The following is a 24,963-nucleotide window of genomic DNA, read 5'->3' as shown; positions in this document are numbered from 1 at the left end:
AGAGTGCTGAGAGAGACTCCGGAGGAGATTCGTGAAGCACTGACTATCATTATGAAGGGGTCAATGGATACTGGAGAAGTGCCTGTAGGTTAGAAACAGACTAACATGGGGTGATCACATTCAAAAAAGGGAATAAAACAGACAGAAAACTACAGAACCATTAGCCTGCCATTCCATGTAAACTAACGGAATCGATTATCAGGAGTAAATGTGAGGATTCCCTGTATAACAATAACCTGACTAACATCAATCTGTGTGGATTGAGAAGGGGAGGATCCTCCCTGACCCAACTCCTCGATCTCTTTGAGAAATGACAACGCGGGACTGGGGGAGGTTCTCTGACATGGTAAACCTCGACTTCCAAAAGGCTTTTGATAAAGTTCCACACGAGAGGCTGCTAATTAAATTCAAAGCTGTGGGGCTTCAGGTAAACACTGGGAATAGCTCAGAAACTGGCTGAAGGGTGGGAAACAATGCATTCTCACTACAGGAGTTCGGTCGGATCTCTGCGCTCCTCTAATTCTGGCCTCTTGCGCATCCCCGATTATAATCACTCCGCCATTGGTGGCCGTACCTTCAGCTGCCTGGGTCCTAAGCTCTGGAATTCCCTCCCTCAACCTCTTCACCTCTCCTCCTTTAAGACGCTCATTAAAATCTACCTCTTTGACCAAGCCTGTCCTAATATCTCCTTATGTGGCTCAGTGTCAAATTTTGTCTGATAATTGCTCCTGTGAAGCACCTTGGGACGTTTTACTACGTTAAAGGTGCTATATAAATGCAAGTTGTTGTTGATGTTGGAAGTACTGAGTGGGGAACCTTAGCGCTGTGAACCGTATATTGGTATATACAAGCACGATAGGCCGAATGGCCTCCTTCTGTGCTGTATGATTCGATGATTCTTTGATGATGAGCCGTGTTGTGTCCTGTTTATTGGTATATTAAAGGGTGTGACCGTTACCTGCGGCAGTTCCTCCATTGTGGGCGTGACCTCGTCATCGCTGGGATCTTCTCCGCTCCACTCTAGCTCCTCGTGCTCACCTGGGCTGCATTGGGAACGCTGTTGATCTCCGACCCTGGAATCTGAGGCAGGCGGTTCATCCTGTGAAAGCAAAGCGGATATAAGCGCGGCACTGACTGATGTTACCACCCCTGGTTGAGCAGCCGAGCTGCCGGAGGGCGCCCCCCGCCCCCCCACCACCCCGGGCGTCCAAGATTAAACTGTCCTCTCGCTCTAGCCCCTGGCTGTAACATTTGTAATTGGAGGTCTGCGTCCCTTCAGAAAACAGGTTCTACACCTCCACCTGTGCTCGCTGACCTTCACTGGCTCCCAACAACACCTCAATTTCAAAATTCTTATCCTTGTTTTCAAATCCCTCCATGGCCTCGCCCCTCCCTATCTCTGTAATCTCCTCCAGCCCCACAACCCTCCGAGATCTCTGCGTTCCTCCAATTCTGGCCTCTTGAGCATCCCTGATTTTAATCGCCCCACCATTGGCGGCCGTGCTTTCAGCTGCCTGGGCCCTAAGCTCTGGAATTCCCTCCCTAAACCTCTCCACCTCTCTCTCCTCCTTTAAGACGCTCCTTAAAACCGACCTCTTTGACCAAGTTTTTGGTCACCTGTTCTAATATTTCCTTATGTGGCTCGGTGTCAATTTTTGTAAAATTACACTGCTGTGAAGTGCCTTTGGACGATTTATTACGTAAAAGGAGCCCCAGAAATGCAAGTTGTTGCTGTATCGGTTAGTAGCTGCATGCAGTGCTATTGAGCTATGCAGACCAGAGGGGTTCCCAGGTCCGATCCCATGTTTATGTTGAACTGGCTGATCTCTGGTGGAGTTTTAGTCAGGACGTTACGTTTGGCATGGGAAAAATGAGCCGGGCTTCCAGCTTTTGATCACCAACTAGCGACCCCTGCTGGGAGAGGTGCATCAGGTGACCGCACGACTCAGACTGGCTGTGATAAATCCCCCAATAGCTTGCTGATATTGGGAGCGCTCATGGGATCGTACCCCAGCTAGAGTCCGGGGCTAAGAAGGTTAAATTATGAGCATAGGCGAGGCTTGTATTCCCTTGAATTTAGATTAAGGGATGATCTAATTAAGGTGTTTAAAATGATTGAAGGATAGATACAGATCAGCCATGATCAGATTGCATGGCGAATGGGCTCAAAGGGCTGAATGGCCTCCTCCTGTTCCTATACTGCGAGCACCTTCAGGGGGAGGGGAAATCCCAGGGGGGGAAAAGAGAGATTTGTTTACGAGGAGGAAATATTTTCAAAAGCAAGATTGTATGTTCCTGGGTTCCTCAATCAAACACCACCCTGTACCATTAGATCCCACAGCGCTATTTCGAAGAAGAGCAGGAGAGTTCTCCCCAGTGTCCTGGGCCAATATTCCTCCCTCAACCAACATCACTACAATGGCTGCCATCTTTGCCTATATAATAAGTCACTACACATTGTTTCCTACATTACAACAGTGACCACACTTCAACACTACTTCACTGGCTGTGAAGCACTTTGAGATGTCCTGAGGTCGTGAAAGGCGCTATAGAAATGCAAGTTCTTCCTTTCTTTTACACCTTAGCGTAACTCATTGAATGCGAAGCCCTTTGGAAAGTGGTCGGGCGCTATCTAAATGCAAGCCTGGTTTCATTTATACCTTTGTGAAGATTGCGCGTATAGAACCGAATAGCCAATTACCTGTGGGTGGCGAAGGATTCTGGGATTGTCTGTTCCGCTATGACTCACGAAAAAAGCTTCCGTTGCTTCGGGACTGGCCCGAGACTGGCCCAGCCTCCCGCTCGGCTCTTCCTCCCTGGCACTCGGTTGGATTTTGGTGCGGTTTACCTGCTCCATCTGTTTCCTCACCGTCGATTCCACCACCTTTTGAGGAAAGATTATGAAAGGTGAAAGGTTCAGAGTTACCCCCGCTCGGGCCAGTGAGGATGTATCCTGGCGCTCACACTTCCACATGGTAGCACGAGGGGAACCCCCTGACGGTGCGGCCCCATTGCCTCCTGGAGTACGGAGCAGGAAGGAGACCTCTCCAGGCCAAAAAACGCCACGTGCGCACGGGCACCTGTTTTTAATACTGGTCCCAATCTCCTGGTGTAGGTACAAAGACCTCAGCATCCTGGCTCAGCGAAGGGCATGCGCCACCGGACACAACATGGCCACTCACGGCAGACGGCCAATTATCTTTCTTCATTCTCGGGATGTGGGCGCTGACATGAATCAGTCATTCCTGAAAGAAAGACTTATGAAATAATACTAAGCAGCCTATGGGTGGCGCTGTCCAAGGAGAGTATAAATACTCGGCACGGGCCCAGCTTGCGCAGGACATTCTTAACAGGAACTAGTGAAGGACACAACTAGTGAAGGCAGCACGGTGGCATAGTGGTTAGCACTGTTACCTCACAGCGCCAGGGACCCGGGTTCGAATCCGGCCTCGGGTGACTGTCTGTGTGGAGTTTGCACATTCTCCCCGTGTTTGCGTGGGTTTCCTCCGGGTGCTCCGGTTTCCTCCCACAGTCCAAAGATGTGCGGGTTAGGTTGATTGGCTACGATAAAATTGACCCTTAGTGTTAGGGGGATTAAATACGTGGGGTTACGGGGATAGGGTGGGATATGTGTTGGTGTAGGGGTTACGGGGCTCGGGTGGGATATGTGTCGGTGCAGGCTTGATGGGCCGAAATGGCCTCTATCTGCACTGTGAGGTTTCTGTGATTCTGTGACAACTAGACCTCCATGTTGTAAAAGTTGATTAAAGCTTTGTTTAACGCTTAGACCAAGTGCCTAGTAGTTTTCTTACGTCAGGCGCTTTTAAGTATTTATTGCCCTGAGAAGGTGGTGATGGGCAGCCTTGAACTGCTAATCACTGTCTTGCTCGGCCACTTCTGAGGGCACTAAGGGTCAAGCACATAGTGTGGGACTGGAGTCATGTGTAAGTTAGACTGGGTAAGGACGGCGGGTTTCCTTCTCTCAAGGACATTAGTGTGGGGATCGGGAACGCTCGACCTGAACAGGTGGTGGAAGCTGATTCCAGCAGTAATTTTAAAAGGGAGTTGGACGGTCCTGGAGGATGAGGCACTGACAGGGTTCCCCACAGAAAGCGGGGCTGTGGGACTGAGCACCACTGCTCTTTCACAGAGACAGCACAGGCACGGCGGGCCGAATGGCCTCCTTCTGTGCTGGAAGGTTCGATGAATCTAACCAGTTGGGTTTTAATGACAATCCGACAGCTTCAAGGTCAATTTTACTGATTCCATATTTTTTTTAAACTGAATTCAAATTCTCAAACGGCCGGAATTTTCCCCTAAAAAAACGGGTGGGTTTGGAGCATGGGGGCAGTTAAATTGTTAAAAATGGAATTCCCGAGCTGATCCCGTTCAAACCCGCCTCCCTGGTGAAAATTCCGGCCTTGCTCTCTGGATTACTGGTCCAGTAACATAACCACTACCCTACCGTACTCTACTATCAAATTTTCAGAGTACAAATTTCATAACTCACCACTTCAGCTCGTACACTCTGGGTTGCTAGTCTAGTGCCATAGAAATCAGGTGTGAGCAAAGAGCCCTTACCCCTTGTTTAAAGTGTACTCGCCCTTCACTCAAATACCACAGCCCAGGTGAGCACCCAGCTACTCTGGCTGCAGAGACCGTAAACTATGACCTCCTTCTACCTGTCTGCAAGTTATCCACCACTCTGTATCCAGGCTGGGTTTATGTGCTTGGGGTGAGGAGGCTGTAGTCGGGGTTGGAGATAGGCAGGCTCAGAGTTGGGCCTGTTCAGCTGCGTTTGCCGATGGGTCCAGCTAATCAAACTCCCTCTTCGCACTGAATAACTAACAGTCAGGAACAAACTATAACCACAAGGGCGTGAAGCTCCTCAGCGAGTCGCAACAAGTGTGCTCGACGATGAGAGAGACATGCACTAAACATAGACAGATAGAGAGAGAGGCAGAGAGAGGCAGAGAGAGGAGGGAGCTAAGCCAAACAACCCCAGATTTCAAGGAATTGGATGACCTGTCAAAATTGAGATTAGTCCTGGGAGAAGGAGACAGACCATACCTTGGGGCCAAATATGTAACAACATGTCACAACCTGAGGACTGTTTAAAAGTAAGACTGTTTAAAATTAATATTGAACGTACCAAATGAAGTAGAAAGACTGTTTAAAATTAATATTGTTTAAAAGTAATATTGTATGTACCCAACAAATGTCAAATCGATTGACACCGACAGAATGTTGGAAAACTGTACCTTTTTGCTATGTAAGCTTTGGCAATATGGTTCTCTGTAAACTTTCATGCCAATAAAGCATTTGAATTGGAATTGAATTGGAATTGGAGAGAGGGAGACAGAGAGAGACAGAGAGAAGGGAGAGAGAGTAGGGAGAGAGAGACAGAGAGAGAGAGAGGCAGAGAGAGAGAGACAGAGAGAGAGAGAGAGGCAGAGAGAGAGAGAGGCAGAGAGAGAGAGACAGCGAGAGAGAGAGACAGAGAGAGAGAGACAGAGAGAGAGAGAGACAGAGAAACAAACCCAGAAAAGAGTCCCCTGAGTCAGCTGCTACTGAAACTAAGTACTCCTACTTAGCCGGACCCTGACCAGTCCCAGACCAACACTGCCGTCCAAACACCAATCCGAGTGAACCAAATCATTAAACAATGCAAAGAAACCTACCTGGAACATTGGAACAAAATAACCAAAAGCCAAAGCAGATTAGAATGTTACCGGGCCCTAAAAAGAGAATATAAACTGGCAGACTATCTCTCGACCATCAGAGACACAAAACAGAGACAGACCCTCACCAGGTACAGACTAAGCGACCACCAACTGGCAATTGAAAAAGGAAGATACAAGAAATCCTGGCAGCCTAGAGAGAATAGAATATGTGATCAATGTCTGGACGGCGAGGTTGAGACAGAGATGCATTTCCTCCTAAAATGCGAAAAATTCAACACAACAAGAAACATATTATTTGACAAGCTCAGCCAAACAACCCCAGATTTCAAAGAATTGGATGACCTGTCAAAATTAAGATTAGTCCTGGGAGAAGGAGACAGACCATACCTTGGTGCCAAATATGTAACAACATGTCACAACCTGAGGACTGTTTAAAATTAATACTGAATGTAACCAACGATGCTCAATGACTGTTTAAATTAATATTGTTTAAACTAATATTGTATGTACCCAACGAAGGTCAAAATTGTTTGACACCTACACAATGTTGGAAAACTGCTTTTTGTTATGTAAGCTTTGGCAATATGGTTCCCTGTAAACTTTCATGTCAATAAAGCATTTGAATTGAATTGAATTGAATTGAGAGAGAGAGGCAGAGAGAAGGGAGAGAGAATAGGGAGGGAGAGGCAGAGAGAGGGAGAGGGACAGAAGAGGGAGAGAGAGACAGAGAGAAGGAGTGAGAGGCAGAGAGAGAGAGGGGCAGAGAGAGGCAGAGAGACAAAGAGACAGAGAGGCAGAGACAGGCAGAGAGAGAGACAGAGAGAGAGAGAGAGAGGAAGAGAAGGGAGAGAGAGTAGGGAGGGAGAGGCAGAGGGAGGGAGGGAGAGAGGCAGAGAGAGAAAAACAGGCAGGGAGAGTCAGAGAGAGAGAGAAACAGAGAGAGAGAGGCAGAGAAAAGGGAGAGAGGAAGAGAGGCAGAGAGAGGAAGAGAGGCAGGGAGAGGGAGGGAGGGGCAGAGAGGGGGAGGGAGAGGCAGGGAGAGGGAGGGAGGGGCAGAGAGGGGGAGGGAGAGGCAGGGAGAGGGAGGGAGGGGCAGAGAGGGGGAGGGAGAGGCACACAGGGAAAGGGAGACAGAGGGAAAGACAAACAGCAAAGAGAGAGACATGTGTACTGGCACAGACAGAAACTGAGAGATAGAAAGAAAATGCACACATACAACTGTGCACACACAGACCCATATGCAAACATAAACATGTGTCCAAACACACACATGTACAAACACACACATATACAAACATACACATGTACAAACACACACGTGTCCACACACACATGCACAAACACACATGTACAACACACACATATACAAACACACACATGTACAAACATACACGTGCACAAACACACACATGTACAAATGCACACACATACACATATAAAGACACACGTGTACAAACATATTGGCAGGAATTTGGGGCGAGACAATGAAAGGCTGAGAGGAGACAGACACACACACAGAGGGAAGAGAACAGCCAATAGCCCTGATGTAAGAAAACTACTAGGCACTTGGTCTAAACGTTAAACAAAGCTTTAATCAACTGTTTTACAACATGGAGGTCTAGTTGTCATAGAGTCATAGAGTTATACAGCACGGATAGAGGCCCTTCGGCCCATCGTGTCCGCGCCGGCCATCAAGCCCTGTCTAATCTAATCCCATATTCCAGCATTTGGTCCGTAGCCTTGTATGCTGTGGCATTTCAAGTGCTCATCCAAATGCTTCTTAAATGTTGTGAGGGTTTCTGCCTCCACAACCCTTTCAGGCAGTGAGTTCCAGACTCCAACCACCCTCTGGGTGAAAAAGTTCTTTCTCAAATCCCCTCTAAACCTCCCGCCCTTTACCTTGAATCTATGCCCCCTAGTTATTGACCCTTCTACTAAGGGAAAAAGCTCCTTAGTATCCATCCTATCTATGCCCCTCATAATTTTGTACACCTCAATCATGTCCCCCCTCAGCCTCCTCTGCTCCAAGGAAAACAAACCCAATCTGCCCAGTCTCTCTTCATAGCTGAAGCGCTCCAGCCCTGGTAACATCCTGGTGAATCTTCTCTGCACCCTCTCTAACGTGATCACATCCTTCCTGTAGTGTGGCGACCAGAACTGCACACAGTATTCCAGCTGTGGCCTAACCAGTGTTTTATACAGCTCCATCATAACCTCCTTGCTCTTATATTCTATGCCTCGGCTAATGAAGGCAAGTATCCCATATGCCTTTTTTACCACCTTATCCACCTGTTCCGCCGCCTTCAGGGATCTGTGTACTTGCACACCCAGATCCCTCTGACACTCCGTCTTGCCTAGGGTCTTTCCATTCATTGTGTATTCCCTTGCCTTGTTAGTCCCCCCAAAGTGCATCACCTCGCACTTTTCCGGGTTAAATTCCATTTGCCACTGTTCCACCCATCTGACCAACCCATCTATATCGTCCTGCAGCCTGAGGCTACCCTCCTCGCTATTTACCACCCTACCAATTTTTGTATCATCCGCGAACTTACTGATCATACCTTTTACATTCATATCCAAGTCATTAATGTAGACCACAAACAGCAAGGGACCCAGCACCGATCCCTGTGGTACCCCACTGGCCACAGGCTTCCAGTCACAAAAACAACCTTCGACCATCACCCTCTGCCTTCTGCCACTAAGCCAGTTTTGTATCCAATGTGCCAAGGCACCCTGGATTCCATGGGCTCTTACCTTCTGGACCAGTCTCCTGTGCGGGACTTTATCGAAGGCCTTACTGAAATCCATGTATACCACATCCACTGCGTTACCCTCATCCACACACCTAGTCACCCCCTCAAAAAATTCAATCAAATTAGTCAGACATGATCTTCCCTTGACAAAGCCATGTTGACTATCCCTGATTAATCCTTGCCTCTCCAAGTGGAGACAAATTTTGTCCCTCAGAATTTTTTCCAATAATTTTCCTACCACTGATGTTAGGCTCACTGGCCTGTAGTTCCCCGGTTTTTCCCTACTCCCCTTCTTGAATAATGGTACTACATTAGCGGTTCTCCAGTCCTCTGGCACATCCCCTGTGGCCAGAGAGGTCCTGAATATATGTGTTAGAGCCCCCACAATCTCTTCCTTTGCCTCACACAGCAGCCTGGGATACATTTCGTCCGGGCCTGGGGATTTATCCATTTTTAGGCCTGCTAAAACCGCCAATACCTCCTCCCTCTCGATGTTAATATGTTCGAGCATATCACAGTCCCCCCGCCCTATTTCTATGTCTACATCGTCCCTCTCCATAGTGAAAACAGATGCAAAAAATTCATTTAGAACCCTTCCTACATCTTCCGGCTCCACACACAGATTGCCACTTTTGTCCCTAATGGGCCCTATTTTTTCCCTAGTTATCCTCTTACCCTTAATATACTTATAAAACATCTTAGGATTTTCCTTTATTTTGCTCGCCAGTGTTATTTCATGGCCCCTCCTTGATCTCCTAATTTCTTTTTTAAGTATCCCCCTGCACTTTTTGTACTCCTCTAGGGCTTCCTCCGTCTTTAGCCTTTTGTATCTGCCAAAAGCCCTCCTTTTTTTTCTAATCCATTCTCGTATATCCCCTGACATCCAAGGTTCCCTGTGGTTTTTGGAACCACCCTTGACCTTTACGGGAACATGTTGCCATTGTATGATCTCAATCTCCCTTCTGAAAGCCTCCCATTGCTCCGATGCGGATTTTCCTACAAGTAGCTGATCCCAGTCCATTTTGGCCAGATCCTGCCTTATCCTATTAAAATCGGCCTTCCCCCAATTTAGAACCTTTATTTCCGGCCCATCCCTGTCCTTTTCCATGACCACCTTAAATCTCACCATATTATGGTCACTATCACCAAAGTGCTCATCTACTAGCACTTCTTCCACTTGGCCGGCCACATTCCCTAGAATTAGGTCCAGTACCGCCCCCTCTCTTGTAGGACCTTCTACATGCTGGCTCAAAAAGCTCTCCTGGATGCACTTTAAGAATTCTACACCCTCTGTGCCTTTCACACTCTGACTATCCCAGTTAATATTGGGGAAGTTGAAATCCCCCATTATTATTACCCTATTATTTGCACATTTCTCTGAGATTTGCCTACATATCTGTTCCTCTATCTCCCCCTGACTGTTTGGAGGCCTATAGTACACTCCCAGCAAAGTGCTTGCCCCCTTTTTGTTTTTAAGCTCCACCCATATGGCCTCATTAGAGGAACCTGCTAATATGTCATCCCTCCTTACTGCAGTTGTGTCCTTCACTAGTTCCTGTTAAGAATGTCCTGCGCAAGCTGGGCCCGTGCCCGAGTATTTATACTCTCCCTGGACAGCGCCATCCGCAGGCCGCTCAGTTGATTCATGTCAAGCCCCAGCTCCTGAGGCTCGTTTGCTTGGTTAGTTGCCATGGAGACCAGGTCCTTACCTGTAACTCCAGCGGCACTTCCTCCCACTCCAGCAGCTCCTGAATTCTCGACACTTTCTCATGGAAGCTCCGGATCTCCCGCTCCTGGAACTGAATCTCGTCCTGGAGGGAGAGTGACATCACCGAGTCAGTGGATACAGGGAATGGAAGTTTCCGCGAGCCTCACTCACTACAAACTTTTCACACTTCAATGTAATTACAGAAGAGCAGCAAAGCACAGAAAAGTAAATCTTCATCAGCTCAGACCGAGACTGACGGGAATTCTCAGTGTCAGCTCAAGAGATCTGACGGGAAATCAGGCTGCACATTTGAAATAAAAACAGAAAATGGTGGAAACACTCAGCAGGTCAAGGCAGCATCTGTGGAGAGGGGACCAGAGTAAACGTTTCAGGTCGATGGCCTTTCGTCAGAACTGGAACCTACTGTTTTTATTTCAGATTTTCAGCATCTGTAGTATTCTGTGTATGTTTTATTTAAAATGTGTGAACTCTCTTAGCAAGCACAAAACTGCAGGAGCTTTACTCTGCATCTAATCCGTGCCGTACCTGCCCTGGGAGTGTTTGATGGGACAGTGTAGAGGGAGCTTTACTCTGTATCTAACCCGTGCTGTACCTGCCCTGGGAGTGTTTGATGGGACAGTGTAGAGGGAGCTTTACTCTGTATCTAATCCGTGCCATACCTGCCCTGGGAGTGTTTGATGGGTCAGTGTAGAGGGAGCTTTACTCTGTATCTAACTCGTGCTGTACCTGCCCTGGGAGTGTTTGACGGAAAAGTGTAGAGTGAGCTTTACTCTATATCTAACCCGTGCTGTAACTGCCCTGAGAATGTTTGATGGGACAGTGTAAAGAAAGCTTTCAACTTTACTTAGCCCGTGCTGTACCTGCCCTGTGCGTGTATGATGGGACAGTGTAGAGGGAGCTTTACTCTGTATCTAACCCCTGCTGTCCCTGCCCTGGGAGTGTTTAAATGTAAGAAGTCACACAACACCAGGTTATAGTCCAACAGCTTTATTTGAAATCACAAGCTTTCGGAGCACTGCTCCTTCGTCAGGTGACGTGGAGAGATGCATAAAAACACAGTTTATATAGTCAGAGAATAATGTCAGATGTTTACAGGTAATCTTTCTAACTGCCATTTATCACACCTCGGGAGAGAGATAATCACAGCAATCAAAGGTGTGAATGGTGTCCAAACAGGTCAGTCAGGAACAGTTCTTTGATGTAATGTTTTCCTGACTGACCTGTTTGGACACCATTCACACCTTTGATTGCTGTGATTATCTCTCTGCCGAGGTGTGATAAATGGCAGTTAGAAAGATTACCTGTAAACATCTGACATTATTCTCTGACTATATAAGCTGTGTTTTTCTGCATCTCTCCACTTCACCTGACGAAGGAGCAGTGCTCCGAAAGCTTGTGATTTCAAATAAAGCTGTTGGACTATAACCTGGTGTTGTGTGACTTCTTACATTTGTCCACCCCAGTCCAACACCGGCATCTCCACACCTGGGAGTGTTTGATAGGACAGTGTAGAGGGAGCTTTACTCTGTATCTAACCAATGCTGTATCTGCCCTTGGGAATGTTTGATGGATTACATAGGATTACATGGGATATACGGCACAGAAACAGGCCATTCGGCCCAACCAGTTCATGCCGGTGTTAATGCTCCACTCGAGCCTCCTCCCGTCTTTCCTCATCTAAATCTATCAGCATATCCCTCTATTCCCTTCCCCCTCATATGTTTATCTAGCCTCCCCTTAAATGCATCCATACTATTCACTTCAACCACTCCCTGTGGTAGTGAGTTCCACATTCTCCCCACTCTTTGGGTAAAGAAGTTTCTTTTGAATTCCCTATTGGATTTCTTGGTGACTATCTTATATTGATGGCCTCCAGTTATGCTCTTCCACACAAGTGGAAACACTCTCTCTGTATCCACTCTATCAAAACCTTTCATAATTTAAAGACCTCTATTAGGTCACCCCTCAGCCTTCTCTTTTGAAGAGAACAGAGACCCAGCCTGTTCACCCTCGCATTTCTGGTATCATCCTTGTAAATCTTCTCTGCACCCTCTCCAGTGCCTCTATATCCATTTTATAATATGGCGACCAGAACTGTACGCAGTTCTCCAAGTGTGGTCTAACCAAGGTTCATTACAGGTTTCGCAAAGCTTCTCTACTTTTCAATTCTATCCCTCTAGAAATAAACCCTAGTGCTTGGTTTGCATTTTTTATGGCCTTGCTAACCTGTGTCGCTACTTTCAGTGATTTGTGTAATTGTACTTCTGTTAGATCCGTGTGTTAATGGAGACACGGAATGCAGGAGTTGATTTAACAAGTGTTTACTGAACAAAGTCTGGAGGTGAACTAACAACACAAGATGCTACACAGGCTTATATACCCGAGTGGTCACTGCTGGTACTACAGTATACAGGGGCTTCAAAAACATCGTTCCTCTTAAAGGTACATACACTACAATTCCTCCCCTTTTAGATAAATAGTACATAACATTTTAAGTAATCATTAAATAACATTTTTACAAGAACAATAATATACACATTTGCTGAAGTTAATCAATTACAAATTCAGTCTCTCTGAAGGCTTCCTGACTCGGTCTGGATAACGCCTCGGTGGTGTAGTAGGTTCTTTTGGCAAGGTCGATTCGGCTTCAATGCTAGTGTCGGGTTCATCTGGTTCCAGTATCACCAGATCGGAGGTAGATACTATGGGTATCTCTGCTTCATCACTAGGCGTATAGAGTTGTGGTGTAGGTTGTCCTTTTTCGGATGACTCTATGATCTGGTCAGCATGGCGCCTTATTATGCTTTCTCCAATGTCCACGGTATACATAAGCGGTCCTAGTCGTGTGCAAATAGTTCCAGGCTGCCATTTCTCGGTACGGTAGTCCCGGGCCAAAACTGGTTGACCTATCTGGAAGGTTCTAGTTGGCCTTTCATTCATGCTTTGAAATTGCCGGTTCTCTACGTCCCTTCTGACGTTTGGCTTGACTAAATCCAGCCGGCATCTTAGTCTTCTATTGAAAAACATCATGGCGGGGGTTTGGTTTGTAACCACATGTGTTGCATTCCTGTACGCAAACAAGAAGTTATCTACCTTCTGTTGTAGATTTATGTCTTCATTACCCATGGCCTTTATGGCCTTCTTGAAGGTCTGGACAAACCTTTCAGCCAATCCATTGGTGGCGGGATGGTATGGGGCGGACGTGCAGTGCTTAACCCCATTGTTTTTTAAGAACTTCCTGAATTCTTCGGATACAAATTGCGGTCCATTATCAGAACAGATCTGTTCAGGCAGCCCATTCCTGGCGACTATGGTCCTTAATACTGTGATGGCTTTTTCCGTGGTGGTGGAGGACATCTTTATTACCTCCGGCCACTTGGAGTGTGCATCCACCGCAATTAAAAACATTGGCCTAGAAATTCAGTATAGCCACTTTTGGGGCGGTAAAGTCAGGCGGCCGCTAAAGTTTGTGCCCGGCGCAAAGTCGCGCCCCCTTCGCTGATATTCAGTCGCATCGCCCCAAGAGGTTGCTGCTGCGCTAAAACAGGCGATGCACGACTATCTTTAGGCGCTAAGCCGGCGGTGCTGAGCGAGACCCCCGAGGCCGGGCGCAGCGCAGGTGCGGCGAGTTCTTGATTGACGGCAGACACTCTGGCGCCGGTCAGCTCTTAAAGGGGGAGGGTGGATTTGTTTGCCTGCCACACCCTGCACACTGCAGCCCTCAACCTAGGCCTGACCACTTCAGCTTCACCTGCACAACGCCCAGGGCTATGGAGAAGGCCAGGGAGAGAGCGCAGCGCTTCAGCAACGGTGACCTGAGGCTGCTGGTTGGCGGAGTGGAGCGCAGGCGCCATGTTCTGTTCCCAGAAGGTGGCAAGAGGCCGCTGCCCAGCGCCTACCGGAAAGCCTGGAGGGAGGTCTCCAACAGGGTGTCTTCCAACAGCGTGGTTGCCAGGACTCCTGTGCAATGCCGGAAGAAGTTCAACGACCTCACTCGGGTTGTCAGGGTGAGTACCCTTTCCAGTGTCCTCCTCATCCTTGCATGTGCACCTCACTTTATGGGCAAAGGGACCTGAAAGCCCTAATGGCCAGCCCTCATCCAGCAGCTATGGGACTGGCATGAAAATCACTTGCACATTCAGCACTTTACACACTGTACAAGCTATTCGACCATGGGAGGCATTGCAGACAAGATCAGGGCTACACACTGTACAAGCTATTCGACCATGGGAGGCAGTGCAGACAAGATCAGGGCTTCACACTGTACTTAGAGGCCGTCCTTTCTCTTGCAGGCCAAGGTGGCGCACAACCGGCGCAACCGAACTGAGACCGGGGGAGGCCGTCCTGACCTCAAAGAGCTCTCCGACCTTGACCAGCGTGTGGAGCGCATTATGGCAGGCCGGCTGATTGGCCCCGTCGCCAGTGGAGATGCCGACCCTGTTCTGGGCACCAATGGTAAGGGCATCACCTTTTGGACCTCTCTCGTTCCACTTGCGCATCAGATCAGCATCCTTTGCCACTGTCCGACCAATGAGGTGAATGGCACCACTCATGCCTCCCTCGCTGCCGCCCTGTCCTCACTCTAAAGCTACTCTTGTGCCTTCCTGCTTTCAGATGGTGAATCGCCAGGTGAGGAGGCGGGCCCTCAAGCTGCCACTGTCAGCCCTTCATTAGACGAGGAGGAGGAAGAGGAAGCCGGCCCATCAGTGCCACCCTCAGCCACGCCAGCCCATGGCGATGTAGGGGACACGTCTTCCCTGGAGGGGAGCCGGGGGGAAGGGTCGGAGGAGAGTGAAGCTCCGGGGCCCAGCGGCCTGCAGCAACGTGGGAGGGGTGGGGAAGCTCGGCGGACTTCTCCCCAGAGGGTGAGTGCGGCCTCCAGTCCTGCGACGGTGAGGGCAGAGGAGGTGCGCCTCCTAGAGGAAATGGCCGTCCAGGCTGAGCGCAGGCACACTGAGCTCATGGCTGCAGTGGCAAGGATGCCTGACTCCATAGAGTCTCTGTCAAGGAGTGTGCAGCAATTCGGAGCAGCACAGGCCAGGAGTCTGCAACAATTCAGTGCAGCACAGGCCAGGAGTCTGGAACAATTCAGTGCAGCACAGGCCAGGAGTCTGCAGGACTTCACGGCAGCACAGTCGGCTTCTAGCCAAGTGCTCAGTCGTGCCGTCCATTCACTGGCTGGTGTCATGCGGACACAGACCAGGGCCACACGGGCACTAACTGCTGCCACCCTCGCTGGATCAGCCAGGCATCGCCAGGGCACTCGCCACGCAGCAGCAGCCCAGCAGTCTGTTCTTCAGCTGTTTGCTGCGCATGCTGCAGTGCTGGCCCGTGCGAGTGCCAATGTCTCAGGCGACCAGCGAGCACCTGCGATCTGCCAGGTTGCCACCATTCCTGCAGCCGACACTGCCACTCCACCATTGCAGCTGCCACGAGCTGCTGGACAGACTGCTGCCGCCCAGCCAGAGTTGGAGCAGTCAGCAGCCGGCCACTCCAAGGCCAGAGCTGGTGCAGGCCGACCCCCAAGGGCATCTGCCGTCTCGCCATCTGCCCCTCAGCAGCCTTCCCCCAGCCTTGCTGCAGCCACTGGGCTCCCATTGAGGAGGAGCAGCAGGGCGGGCAGGGGCCAGGCAAGGATGCGCAAGGCATCGCCCTCGCAGGGCAAAAAGTAGAGGTATGCACAAATGCCTGGTGCTTGTTGTAAGGCCGACACTGGTGCAGTTGTTTTTGTGTAAGGCCGAGACTGGTGTCTTTCTTTCTTTTTGTAAGGCCGACACTGGTAGTTTTGTGTTTTTGGAGGGGGCTTCTCCACATGAGAATAAGAGGGAGCAGCCAGAGGCACCGAGGCGGAGAAGCAGCGGACCTGCGCGGGAGCAACCCGAGGCGGCGGAGTATAAGAGGGAGCAACCAGAGGCACCGAGGCCCACAGCCCCGAGACCGGAGAAGCAGTGGACCTGCGCAGGAGCAACCCGAGGCGGCGGAGTATAAGAGGGAGCAACCAGAGGCACCGAGGCCCACAGCCCCGAGACCGGAGAAGCAGCGGACCTGCGCGGGAGCAACCCGAGGCGGCGGAGTATAAGAGGGAGCAACCAGAGGCATACCAATCCAGGTTCCGGGAGAGAGGTAAAAAGTAATCCAAGTGTGACGTCAGCAGGAAGCAGGTAAGTGATTGGTTGGTGAGTATTTCTCTCTTTTCAATACAAGCTTCAATTCTGTGGTGTTAAATTTCTAGGGTCTCTGTGTTGTAGTGGGGACAGTTGGTAAATAAAGGGCCCTAGAGTATACCTGTAACTGGGGTGTTGAATAAATTTTTTAATTAATTAAAGGAGTAAGTCATGGCAGGAGAGCTCAGGCCCGTGTTCTGCTCCTCTTGCTCCATGTGGGAAGTCAGGGGCGCTGCCAGTGTCCCTGACGACCATGTGTGCGGGAAATGCATCCAGCTGCAGCTACTTGTAGACCGCATTGCAGCGCTCGAGCTGCGGGTGGATGAGTTTTGGAGCATGCGCGATGCTGAGAGGGTCGTGGATAGCACGTTTAGCGAGTTGTTCACGCCACAGAGTAGGGCTGCACAGGCAGAAAGAAATTGGGTGACCATCAGGCGGAGCAACAGAGGCAGGCAGGAAGTGCAGGGAACCCCTGCGGACATCCCCCTTTCAAACAGGTATACCAAGTTGGATACTGTTGAGGGGGATGACTTACCAGGGGAAGGCAGCAGCAGCCAGCTTCCTGGCACCAGGGACGCGTCTGCTGCTCAGAAAAGGAGCAAAAAGAGTGGGAGAGCAATAGTGGTAGGGGATTCTATCGTAAGGGGAACAGATAGGCGTTTCTGTGGTCGCAAACGTGACTCCAGGATGGTTTGTTGCCTCCCTGGGGCCAGGGTCATGGATGTCACTGAGCGGCTACAGGGCATTCTTAAGGGGGAGGGTGAGCAGGCAGAGGTCGTGGTCCACATTGGGACCAACGACATAGGTAGGAAGGGGGATGAGGTCCTGCATCAAGAATTTAGGGAGCTAGGTAACAGATTAAAGAGCAGGACCTCAAAGGTTGTAATCTCTGGATTACTCCCAGTGCCACGTGCTAGTGAGTATAGGAATAGGAGGATAGAGCAGGTGAATGCGTGGCTAAAGAGTTGGTGTAGAGGGGAGGGTTTTACTTTCCTGGATCACTGGGCCTGCTTCTGGGAAAGGTGGGACTTGTACAAGTCGGACGGGTTGCACCTGAACCAGAGCGGGACAAATATCCTTGCGGGGAGGTTTGCTAGCACTGTTGGGGGGGGTTTAAACTAACTTGGCAGGGGGATGGGATACAGAGGGGAGCTGAAATAGGGGGTGATGAGCTGCCAATTATAGAGAAAAAAACAAGTCAGCTTGGTAGACAGGGCAAATATATAAGGGCAAGGCTGGATGGCATCTATTTTAATGCAAGGAGTCTTGCAAATAAGGTGGATGAACTGAAGGTGTTGATAAACACATGGGAGTATGATATTGTTGCTATCACGGAGACATGGTTGAGGGAGGGGCGAGACTGGCAGCTCAATATTCCGGGGTACAGAATCTTCAGGCGAGACAGAGGGGGAGGTATAAGAGGAGGGGGTGTCGCAATATTAATTAAGGAGTCAATTACTGCAGTAAGGAGGGATGATATATTAGCAGGTTCCTCTAATGAGGCCATATGGGTGGAGCTTAAAAACAAAAAGGGGGCAAGCACTTTGCTGGGAGTGTACTATAGGCCTCCAAACAGTCAGGGGGAGATAGAGGAACAGGTATGTAGGCAAATCTCAGAGAAATGTGCAAATAATAGGGTAATAATAATGGGGGATTTCAACTTCCCCAATATTAACTGGGATAGTCAGAGTGTGAAAGGCTCAGAGGGTGTAGAATTCTTAAAGTGCATCCAGGAGAGCTTTTTGAGCCAGCATGTAGAAAGTCCTACAAGAGAGGGGGCGGTACTGGACCTAATTCTAGGGAATGTGGCCGGACAAGTGGAAAAAGTGCTAGTAGGTGAGCACTTTGGTGACAGTGACCATAATATGGTGAGATTTAAAGTGGTCATGGAAAAGGACAAGGATGGGCCGGAAATAAAGGTTCTAAATTGGGGGAAGGCCGATTTTAATAGGATAAGGCAGGATCTGGCCAAAATGGACTGGGATCAGCTACTTGTAGGAAAATCCGCATCAGAGCAATGGGAGGCTTTCAGAAGGGAGATTGAGATCATACAATGGCAACATGTTCCCGTAAAGGTCAAGGGTGGTTCCAAAAACCACAGGGAACCTTGGATGTCAGGGGATATACGAGAATGGATTAGGAAAAAAAGGAGGGCTTTTGGCAGATACAAAAGGCTAAAGACGGAGGAAGCCCTAGAGGAGTACAAAAAGTGCAGGGGGATACTTAAAAAAGAAATTAGGAGATCAAGGAGGGGCCATGAAATAACACTGGCGAGCAAAATAAAGGAAAATCCTAAGATGTTTTATAAGTATATTAAGGGTAAGAGGATAACTAGGGAAAAAATAGGGCCCATTAGGGACCAAAGTGGCAATCTGTGTGTGGAGCCGGAAGATGTAGGAAGGGTTCTAAATGAATTTTTTGCATCTGTTTTCACTATGGAGAAGGACGATGTAGACATAGAAATAGGGCGGGGGGACTGTGATATGCTCGAACATATTAACATCGAGAGGGAGGAGGTATTGGCGGTTTTAGCAGGCCTAAAAATGGATAAATCCCCAGGCCCGGACGAAATGTATCCCAGGCTGCTGTGTGAGGCAAAGGAAGAGATTGCGGGGGCTCTAACACATATATTCAGGACCTCTCTGGCCACAGGGGATGTGCCAGAGGACTGGAGAACCGCTAATGTAGTACCATTATTCAAGAAGGGAAGTAGGGAAAAACCAGGGAACTACAGGCCAGTGAGCCTAACATCAGTGGTAGGAAAATTATTGGAAAAAATTCTGAGGGACAAAATTTGTCTCCACTTGGAGAGGCAAGGATTAATCAGGGATAGTCAACATGGCTTTGTCAAGGGAAGATCATGTCTGACTAATTTGATTGAATTTTTTGAGGGGGTGACTAGGTGTGTGGATGAGGGTAACGCAGTGGATGTGGTATACATGGATTTCAGTAAGGCCTTCGATAAGGTCCCGCACAGGTGACTGGTCAAGAAGGTAAGAGCCCATGGAATCCAGGGTGCCTTGGCACATTGGATACAAAACTGGCTTAGTGGCAGAAGGCAGAGGGTGATGGTCGAAGGTTGTTTTTGTGACTGGAAGCCTGTGGCCAGTGGGGTACCACAGGGATCGGTGCTGGGTCCCTTGCTGTTTGTGGTCTACATTAATGACTTGGATATGAATGTAAAAGGTATGATCAGTAAGTTCGCGGATGATACAAAAATTGGTAGGGTGGTAAATAGCGAGGAGGGTAGCCTCAGTCTGCAGGACGATATAGATGGGTTGGTCAGATGGGCGGAACAGTGGCAAATGGAATTTAACCCGGAAAAGTGCGAGGTGATGCACTTTGGGGGGACTAACAAGGCAAGGGAATACACAATGAATGGTAAGACCCTAGGCAAGACGGAGGGTCAGAGGGATCTGGGTGTGCAAGTACACAGATCCCTGAAGGCGGCGGAACAGGTGGATAAGGTGGTAAAAAAGGCATATGGGATACTTGCCTTCATTAGCCGAGGCAGAGAATATAAGAGCAAGGAGGTTATGATGGAGCTGTATAAAACACTGGTTAGGCCACAGCTGGAATACTGTGTGCAGTTCTGGTCGCCACACTACAGGAAGGATGTGAACGCTTTGGAGAGGGTGCAGAGGAGATTCACCAGGATGTTACCAGGGCTGGAGCGCTTCAGCTATGAAGAGAGACTGGGCAGATTGGGTTTGTTTTCCTTGGAGCAGAGGAGGCTGAGGGGGGACATGATTGAGGTGTACAAAATTATGAGGGGCATAGATAGGATACTGAGGAGCTTTTTCCCTTAGTAGAAGGGTCAATAACTAGGGGGCATAGATTCAAGGTAAAGGGCGGGAGGTTTAGAGGGGATTTGAGAAAGAACTTTTTCACCCAGAGGGTGGTTGGAGTCTGGAACTCACTGCCTGAAAGGGTTGTGGAGGCAGAAACCCTCACAACATTTAAGAAGCATTTGGATGAGCACTTGAAATGCCATAGCATACAAGGCTACGGACCAAATGCTGGAATATGGGATTAGATTAGACAGGGCTTGATGGCCGGCGCGGACACGATGGGCCGAAGGGCCTCTATCCGTGCTGTATAACTCTATGACTCTATGAGCATGTAATGTGGGAAGGGCAGAGGTTTTCAATAAATTATTGTAGTTAAATTGCAGTGTGCATGTTTTTTTGGTTAAGTCCTGGTTGCCCTGCTTGGCTGAGGGCTTGTGGAGCGGCTACATTCATCTGCTGACATTGGCACAAGCCATTCCCTGAGAGGGGGCCTAGAACTGACGTTCAATAAGCCGGCGACGGGCGGCCCTTGCACTTTGTGCCTCCCTCCTGTGTTGGTCCTCCTCCTCCTCCTCCTCCTGAGGTGGTCCTCCAATCTCTGGTGGCAGTGCCTGAGTCCTGCGGATAGCCAGGTTGTGCAGCATGCAGCAAACGACCACGAAATGGGAGACTCGCTCCGGCGAATACTGTAGGGCTCCACCGGAACGATCCAGACAGCGGAACCGTTGCTCCAGGACGCCGATTGTTTGTTCGATGATGTTCCTGGTCGCTTGATGGCTCTCGTTGTATCCCTCTTCAGCAGGGGTGCTGGGCACACGGAGCGGGGTCATCAGCCAGGTACACAAAGGATAGCCTTTGTCCCCGATAAGCCATCCTCGTGGGTGAGGCTGTGCCTGGAACATGTCTGCCACAGAAGTCTGTCGCAGGATGAAGGCATCGTGGCTGCTGCCTGGAAAGCGGGCATTGACAGCTAGGATGAGCTGCCTGTGGTCACACACCAGCTGGACGTTCAGCGAATGGTAGCCCTTCCGGTTGCGGTAATCCTCGGCATTCTCCAGAGGTGCCCGCAAAGCCACATGCGTGCAGTCAATGGCGCCCTGCACCATGGGGAAGCCCGCGAATGCTGCAAAGCCCATTGCACGCTGTTGCTGCTTGGCAAGGGCCATGGAGAAGGAGATGAACTGACGTCTCCTTTTGAAAAGGGCATTGGTCACCTGGCGGATGCAGCAATGCACAGCGAACTGGGAGATGTTGGCAATGTCCCCAGTAGCGGATTGGAAGGAGCCGGTGGCATAGAAGTTGAGAGCCACCGTCACCTTCACTGCCACCGACAGAGACGTCCTGCTCCTCAGCTGTGGCTGCAGATCACCGCCAAGCAGCTGGCAGATCTCTGTGACCACGTCCCTTCTGAATCGCAGCCTCCGAACACACTGCTCCTCAGACATGTTGAGATAGGAGAACTGCTGGCGGTATACCCTGGGTGGGTAAGGCCTCCTTTGCCGATGCCTGTTGCCCCCTCTCCATCTAGCCAGGGCTGCCACTCTCTCACGGCGTCTGTGAGCCCTTTGGATGTAATTGAGAAAGCCAGCGTTGACACCCATTGCAGCCCCCATAATATGCTGGCAAACAATGAGATGTCAATGAAGGCAAAGACTAGTGGAAAGCTGTGGCCTGAAGCCAAAAGTACCTATCCGAGTGTTGGGCCAAAGCAGAAAGCTATCTACCTTGGTTTCTCTCCAAAGATCCGTTTCTCAAGAAGGAGTGCTGCGAAATGGCAGCCTTTTATAGTGCAGGAGGAGTGCCCTTTAATTTGCGCCCCCCGCGCCCCGCATCGGCTGAGCACCGTTCCACTCTAACAGTCGCTAGGGGCGCCAGGTGCACAATGGGGCGTCGCCACTGAAGTTCCGGTTGGGGGCGCACAAAGGGCGTTGCATGAGGAAATGACGTCATGATCTGCGCGCGCGGCTGAGCGCGCGCAAAGACTTTGCGCCGCCGCTAAATCTCTAGTGAAGTTGGGGCGAGGCGCAGTTCGCGCTGCGCCCGGGCGCTAGCCGCCTAACGCCCGACATCTACTCCTCCTAAGGCGCTAACGGCTGGCGCAACCAACTGAATTTCTAGGCCATTGAGTCCATAAATGGACCAGCAAAGTCGATATGTACCCTTTGCCATGGAGATGAGGGCCACTCCCATGGATGTAGAGGGGCTTGTGGTGGGGCGTTTTGGACCTTCTGGCATCCTAGACAGCTCTTGGTCATTTCTTCGATGTCTCCATCGATACCTGGCCACCACAGAAACGCTCTGGCTAAGTTCTTCATTTTCACTCCACCCAGATGCCCCTCGTGAAGCTCCTTTAGCACTCTATCCTTGAGTTTGGGTGGAATCACCACTCTGGATCCACACATCAAGGTTCCTCGGCACACTGACAGCTGTTCTCTTCTTTGCGAGAATGCTGGCAACAGTGGTTCGCCATGTGCTGGCCATCCCTTCACCGTTAAATCGTAGACTCGTGAGAGAGTCGGGTCATTTCGCGTTTCCTTTTCAATGGTAGAATTTGTCACCGGTAGACATTCCACTATGATCGAGTGGAATATCTCCACTGGGTCCATTGTAGGCACCTCTTCCACTGTTGGCAACGGTAGGCGCGATAACCCGTCAGCATTCCCATGCTGTTTTGTTCCTTTGTACTTTATGTCATATTGGTGTGCCCCTAGGAAAAGGGACCACCTCTGTAGCCTTTGCGCTGTCATAATGGGAACGCCCTTATTAGGGTTGAATATGGAGACGAGGGGTTGATGGTCAGTCAACAAGGTAAACTTTTGTCCGTGTAGGTAATGGTTGAATTTCTTCACCCCCCACACCAGGCTGAGTGCCTCCCTGTCGATCTGGGCATAGTTACGCTCAGCTGAGTTCAATGAGCGTGACGCAAAAGCTATCGGTCGCTCCGAGCCATCAGGGAATCTATGCGATAATACCGCTCCCACGCCGTAAGGGGATGCATCGCACGCCAGTCTGATTGGCAGTGATGGGTTGTAATGAGCCAACACTTCCCTGGACGTGATCAAGCCTTTGCATTTATGGAAGGCACATTTACAGTCTTCGCTCCATTTCCAAACTACTCCCGTTTGTAGCAGTGCGTTAAGCGGGTGCAGAACCGTCGACAAGTTTGGTAAAAATTTATGATAGTAATTTACTAATCCCAGGAACGACCTTAATTGTGAGACATTTTCAGGCGCTGGGGCCTTTACGACCGCTTCAATTTTTTCAGGTGACTCATGCAACCCTTCTTCGTTAATGACATGGCCACAATATGATATTTGTTTCTGGAAAAATTCGCATTTGAGGCGATTTGCTCGTAGGCCCCGTTCTCTCAGCCTCGTGAGCACCTGCTCCAAGTTGGCAAGGTGCTCGTTGTCGTTTTCTCCTGTTACAAGGATGTCGTCTAGGTAGCATTGAGTCCCCGGAATCCCTTGCAGGACTTGCTCCATAGCTCTTTGCCAGATAGCCGGAGCTGATGCCACTCCGAAAACCAGTCGATTGTACTGGTACAGGCCTTTGTGTGTGTTTATCGTGAGATACTTTTTAGAGGCCTCCTCAACCTCCATCTGTAGATATGCCTGTGCTAAGTCAATTTTGGTGAAACGTTTCCCTCCGGATAGTGAGGCGAAAATATCTTCTATCCTCGTTAGAGGATACTGTACCGTGTGAAGAACCGGGTTTACACTCACCTTGAAGTCCCCACAGATGCGAACTTTTCTCTGTTCTTCAGATTTATCATTATTCAACGTTTTCTTCATGACTGGGACGATGGGTGTTGCCCACTCGCTCCAATCTACCTTGGATAACACGCCTGCTTTTTCCAAATTCTCCAGCTCTGCCTCGACGGCTGGACGAATTGCGTATGGCACCGGCCTTGCCTTAAAAAACTTGGGAATTGCCGCATCTTCCACTTTTATTGAGGCGGTGACGCCTTTCAGGGTTCCTAGTTCCTGTTGAAACACTTCTTTGGCGTTAGCCAAGATTTCTTTTAATCGTCCAGGTATGATGTCATCATCGTTTTTTTTCTTACTGGTCACCGTCAGTGCCTGAATGGAGTGCCAGTCTAAACGTATCTTTCTGATCCATTCACGTCCCAACAACGGCGGACCACCATCTTGCAGAACGTATAAATACAACTTCTATATTTCCTTGCCGTTGTATACAACAGACACCCTTATTTTCCCTCTGGAGTATACTTTCTGCCCCGTATATGTCTTCAAGACAATGGATGTGTCTTTCAAAGGTATATGCGGAAATAGCCGCTCGTAATCCCGTCGACTCATGACGGTCAGAGCTGATCCTGTATCTAGCTCCATTTTGACTGGGGACCCCGCTATCGTGAGGGTAACCCAAATGGTCTGGTAATCTTCTTTGGCAATTACATTATGTAATTTGAGACAGCTTAGTCTCTTGTTTCCGGAGTCACTATCGCTCTTCTGGTCTTCGGAGCTACTGTCCGTCATCATTTGTACCTTTCTGTACTTTTCCTTATTGACCTTTTTACTGTCAGCGGCTTTCTTTCCAGATCTGCATACACGTGCAATGTGTCCCATCTTTCCGCATTGCCTGCATGCTTTGTCCTTGAACCAGCAGTCCTTCTGGTCATGGGTGGATCTGCCGCAGCGATAACATCTCTCGAAACCCCGTGTCATTTCATGGGTGCCGAAGTCCTGTGGCTTTTGCTGTATCTCTGCAGCTCCTCTTGCTGCTGCTTCATATGATACAGCCACACTGAAAGACTTGTCCAGTGTCAAATCTTTCTCAGAAAGTAGTCTTTTCTGTGTTCCTTCGCTTAGGAGACCGCAG

The 24,963-nt window shown here is 49.5% G+C and overlaps 1 protein-coding gene across 1 annotated transcript in view; it reads right to left on the bottom strand.

The window, feature by feature from the left end:
- LOC147109011 (uncharacterized) overlaps nt 1–24,963 on the bottom strand; it is a 552,618-nt gene that overhangs the window by 376,454 nt on the left and 151,201 nt on the right. Inside the window, exons 23-25 of the mRNA XM_086002569.1 lie at nt 10,147–10,248; nt 2,702–2,884; nt 959–1,099 (exon numbers count right to left, since the gene is read on the bottom strand). Of these exons, the coding sequence (XP_085858695.1) occupies nt 959–1,099; nt 2,702–2,884; nt 10,147–10,248 (426 nt within the window). The remainder of the gene's footprint in view (nt 1–958; nt 1,100–2,701; nt 2,885–10,146; nt 10,249–24,963) is intronic.

Source organism: Somniosus microcephalus, chromosome 12 (genome assembly GCF_052327205.1).
Source record: "Somniosus microcephalus isolate GS21.2 chromosome 12, FLI_Smic_1.0, whole genome shotgun sequence".
Taxonomy (NCBI): Eukaryota; Metazoa; Chordata; class Chondrichthyes; order Squaliformes; family Somniosidae; genus Somniosus; species Somniosus microcephalus.
The sequence above is the reverse complement of the archived record's forward strand: the minus strand, read 5'-3'. Positions and strand labels throughout refer to the sequence as shown.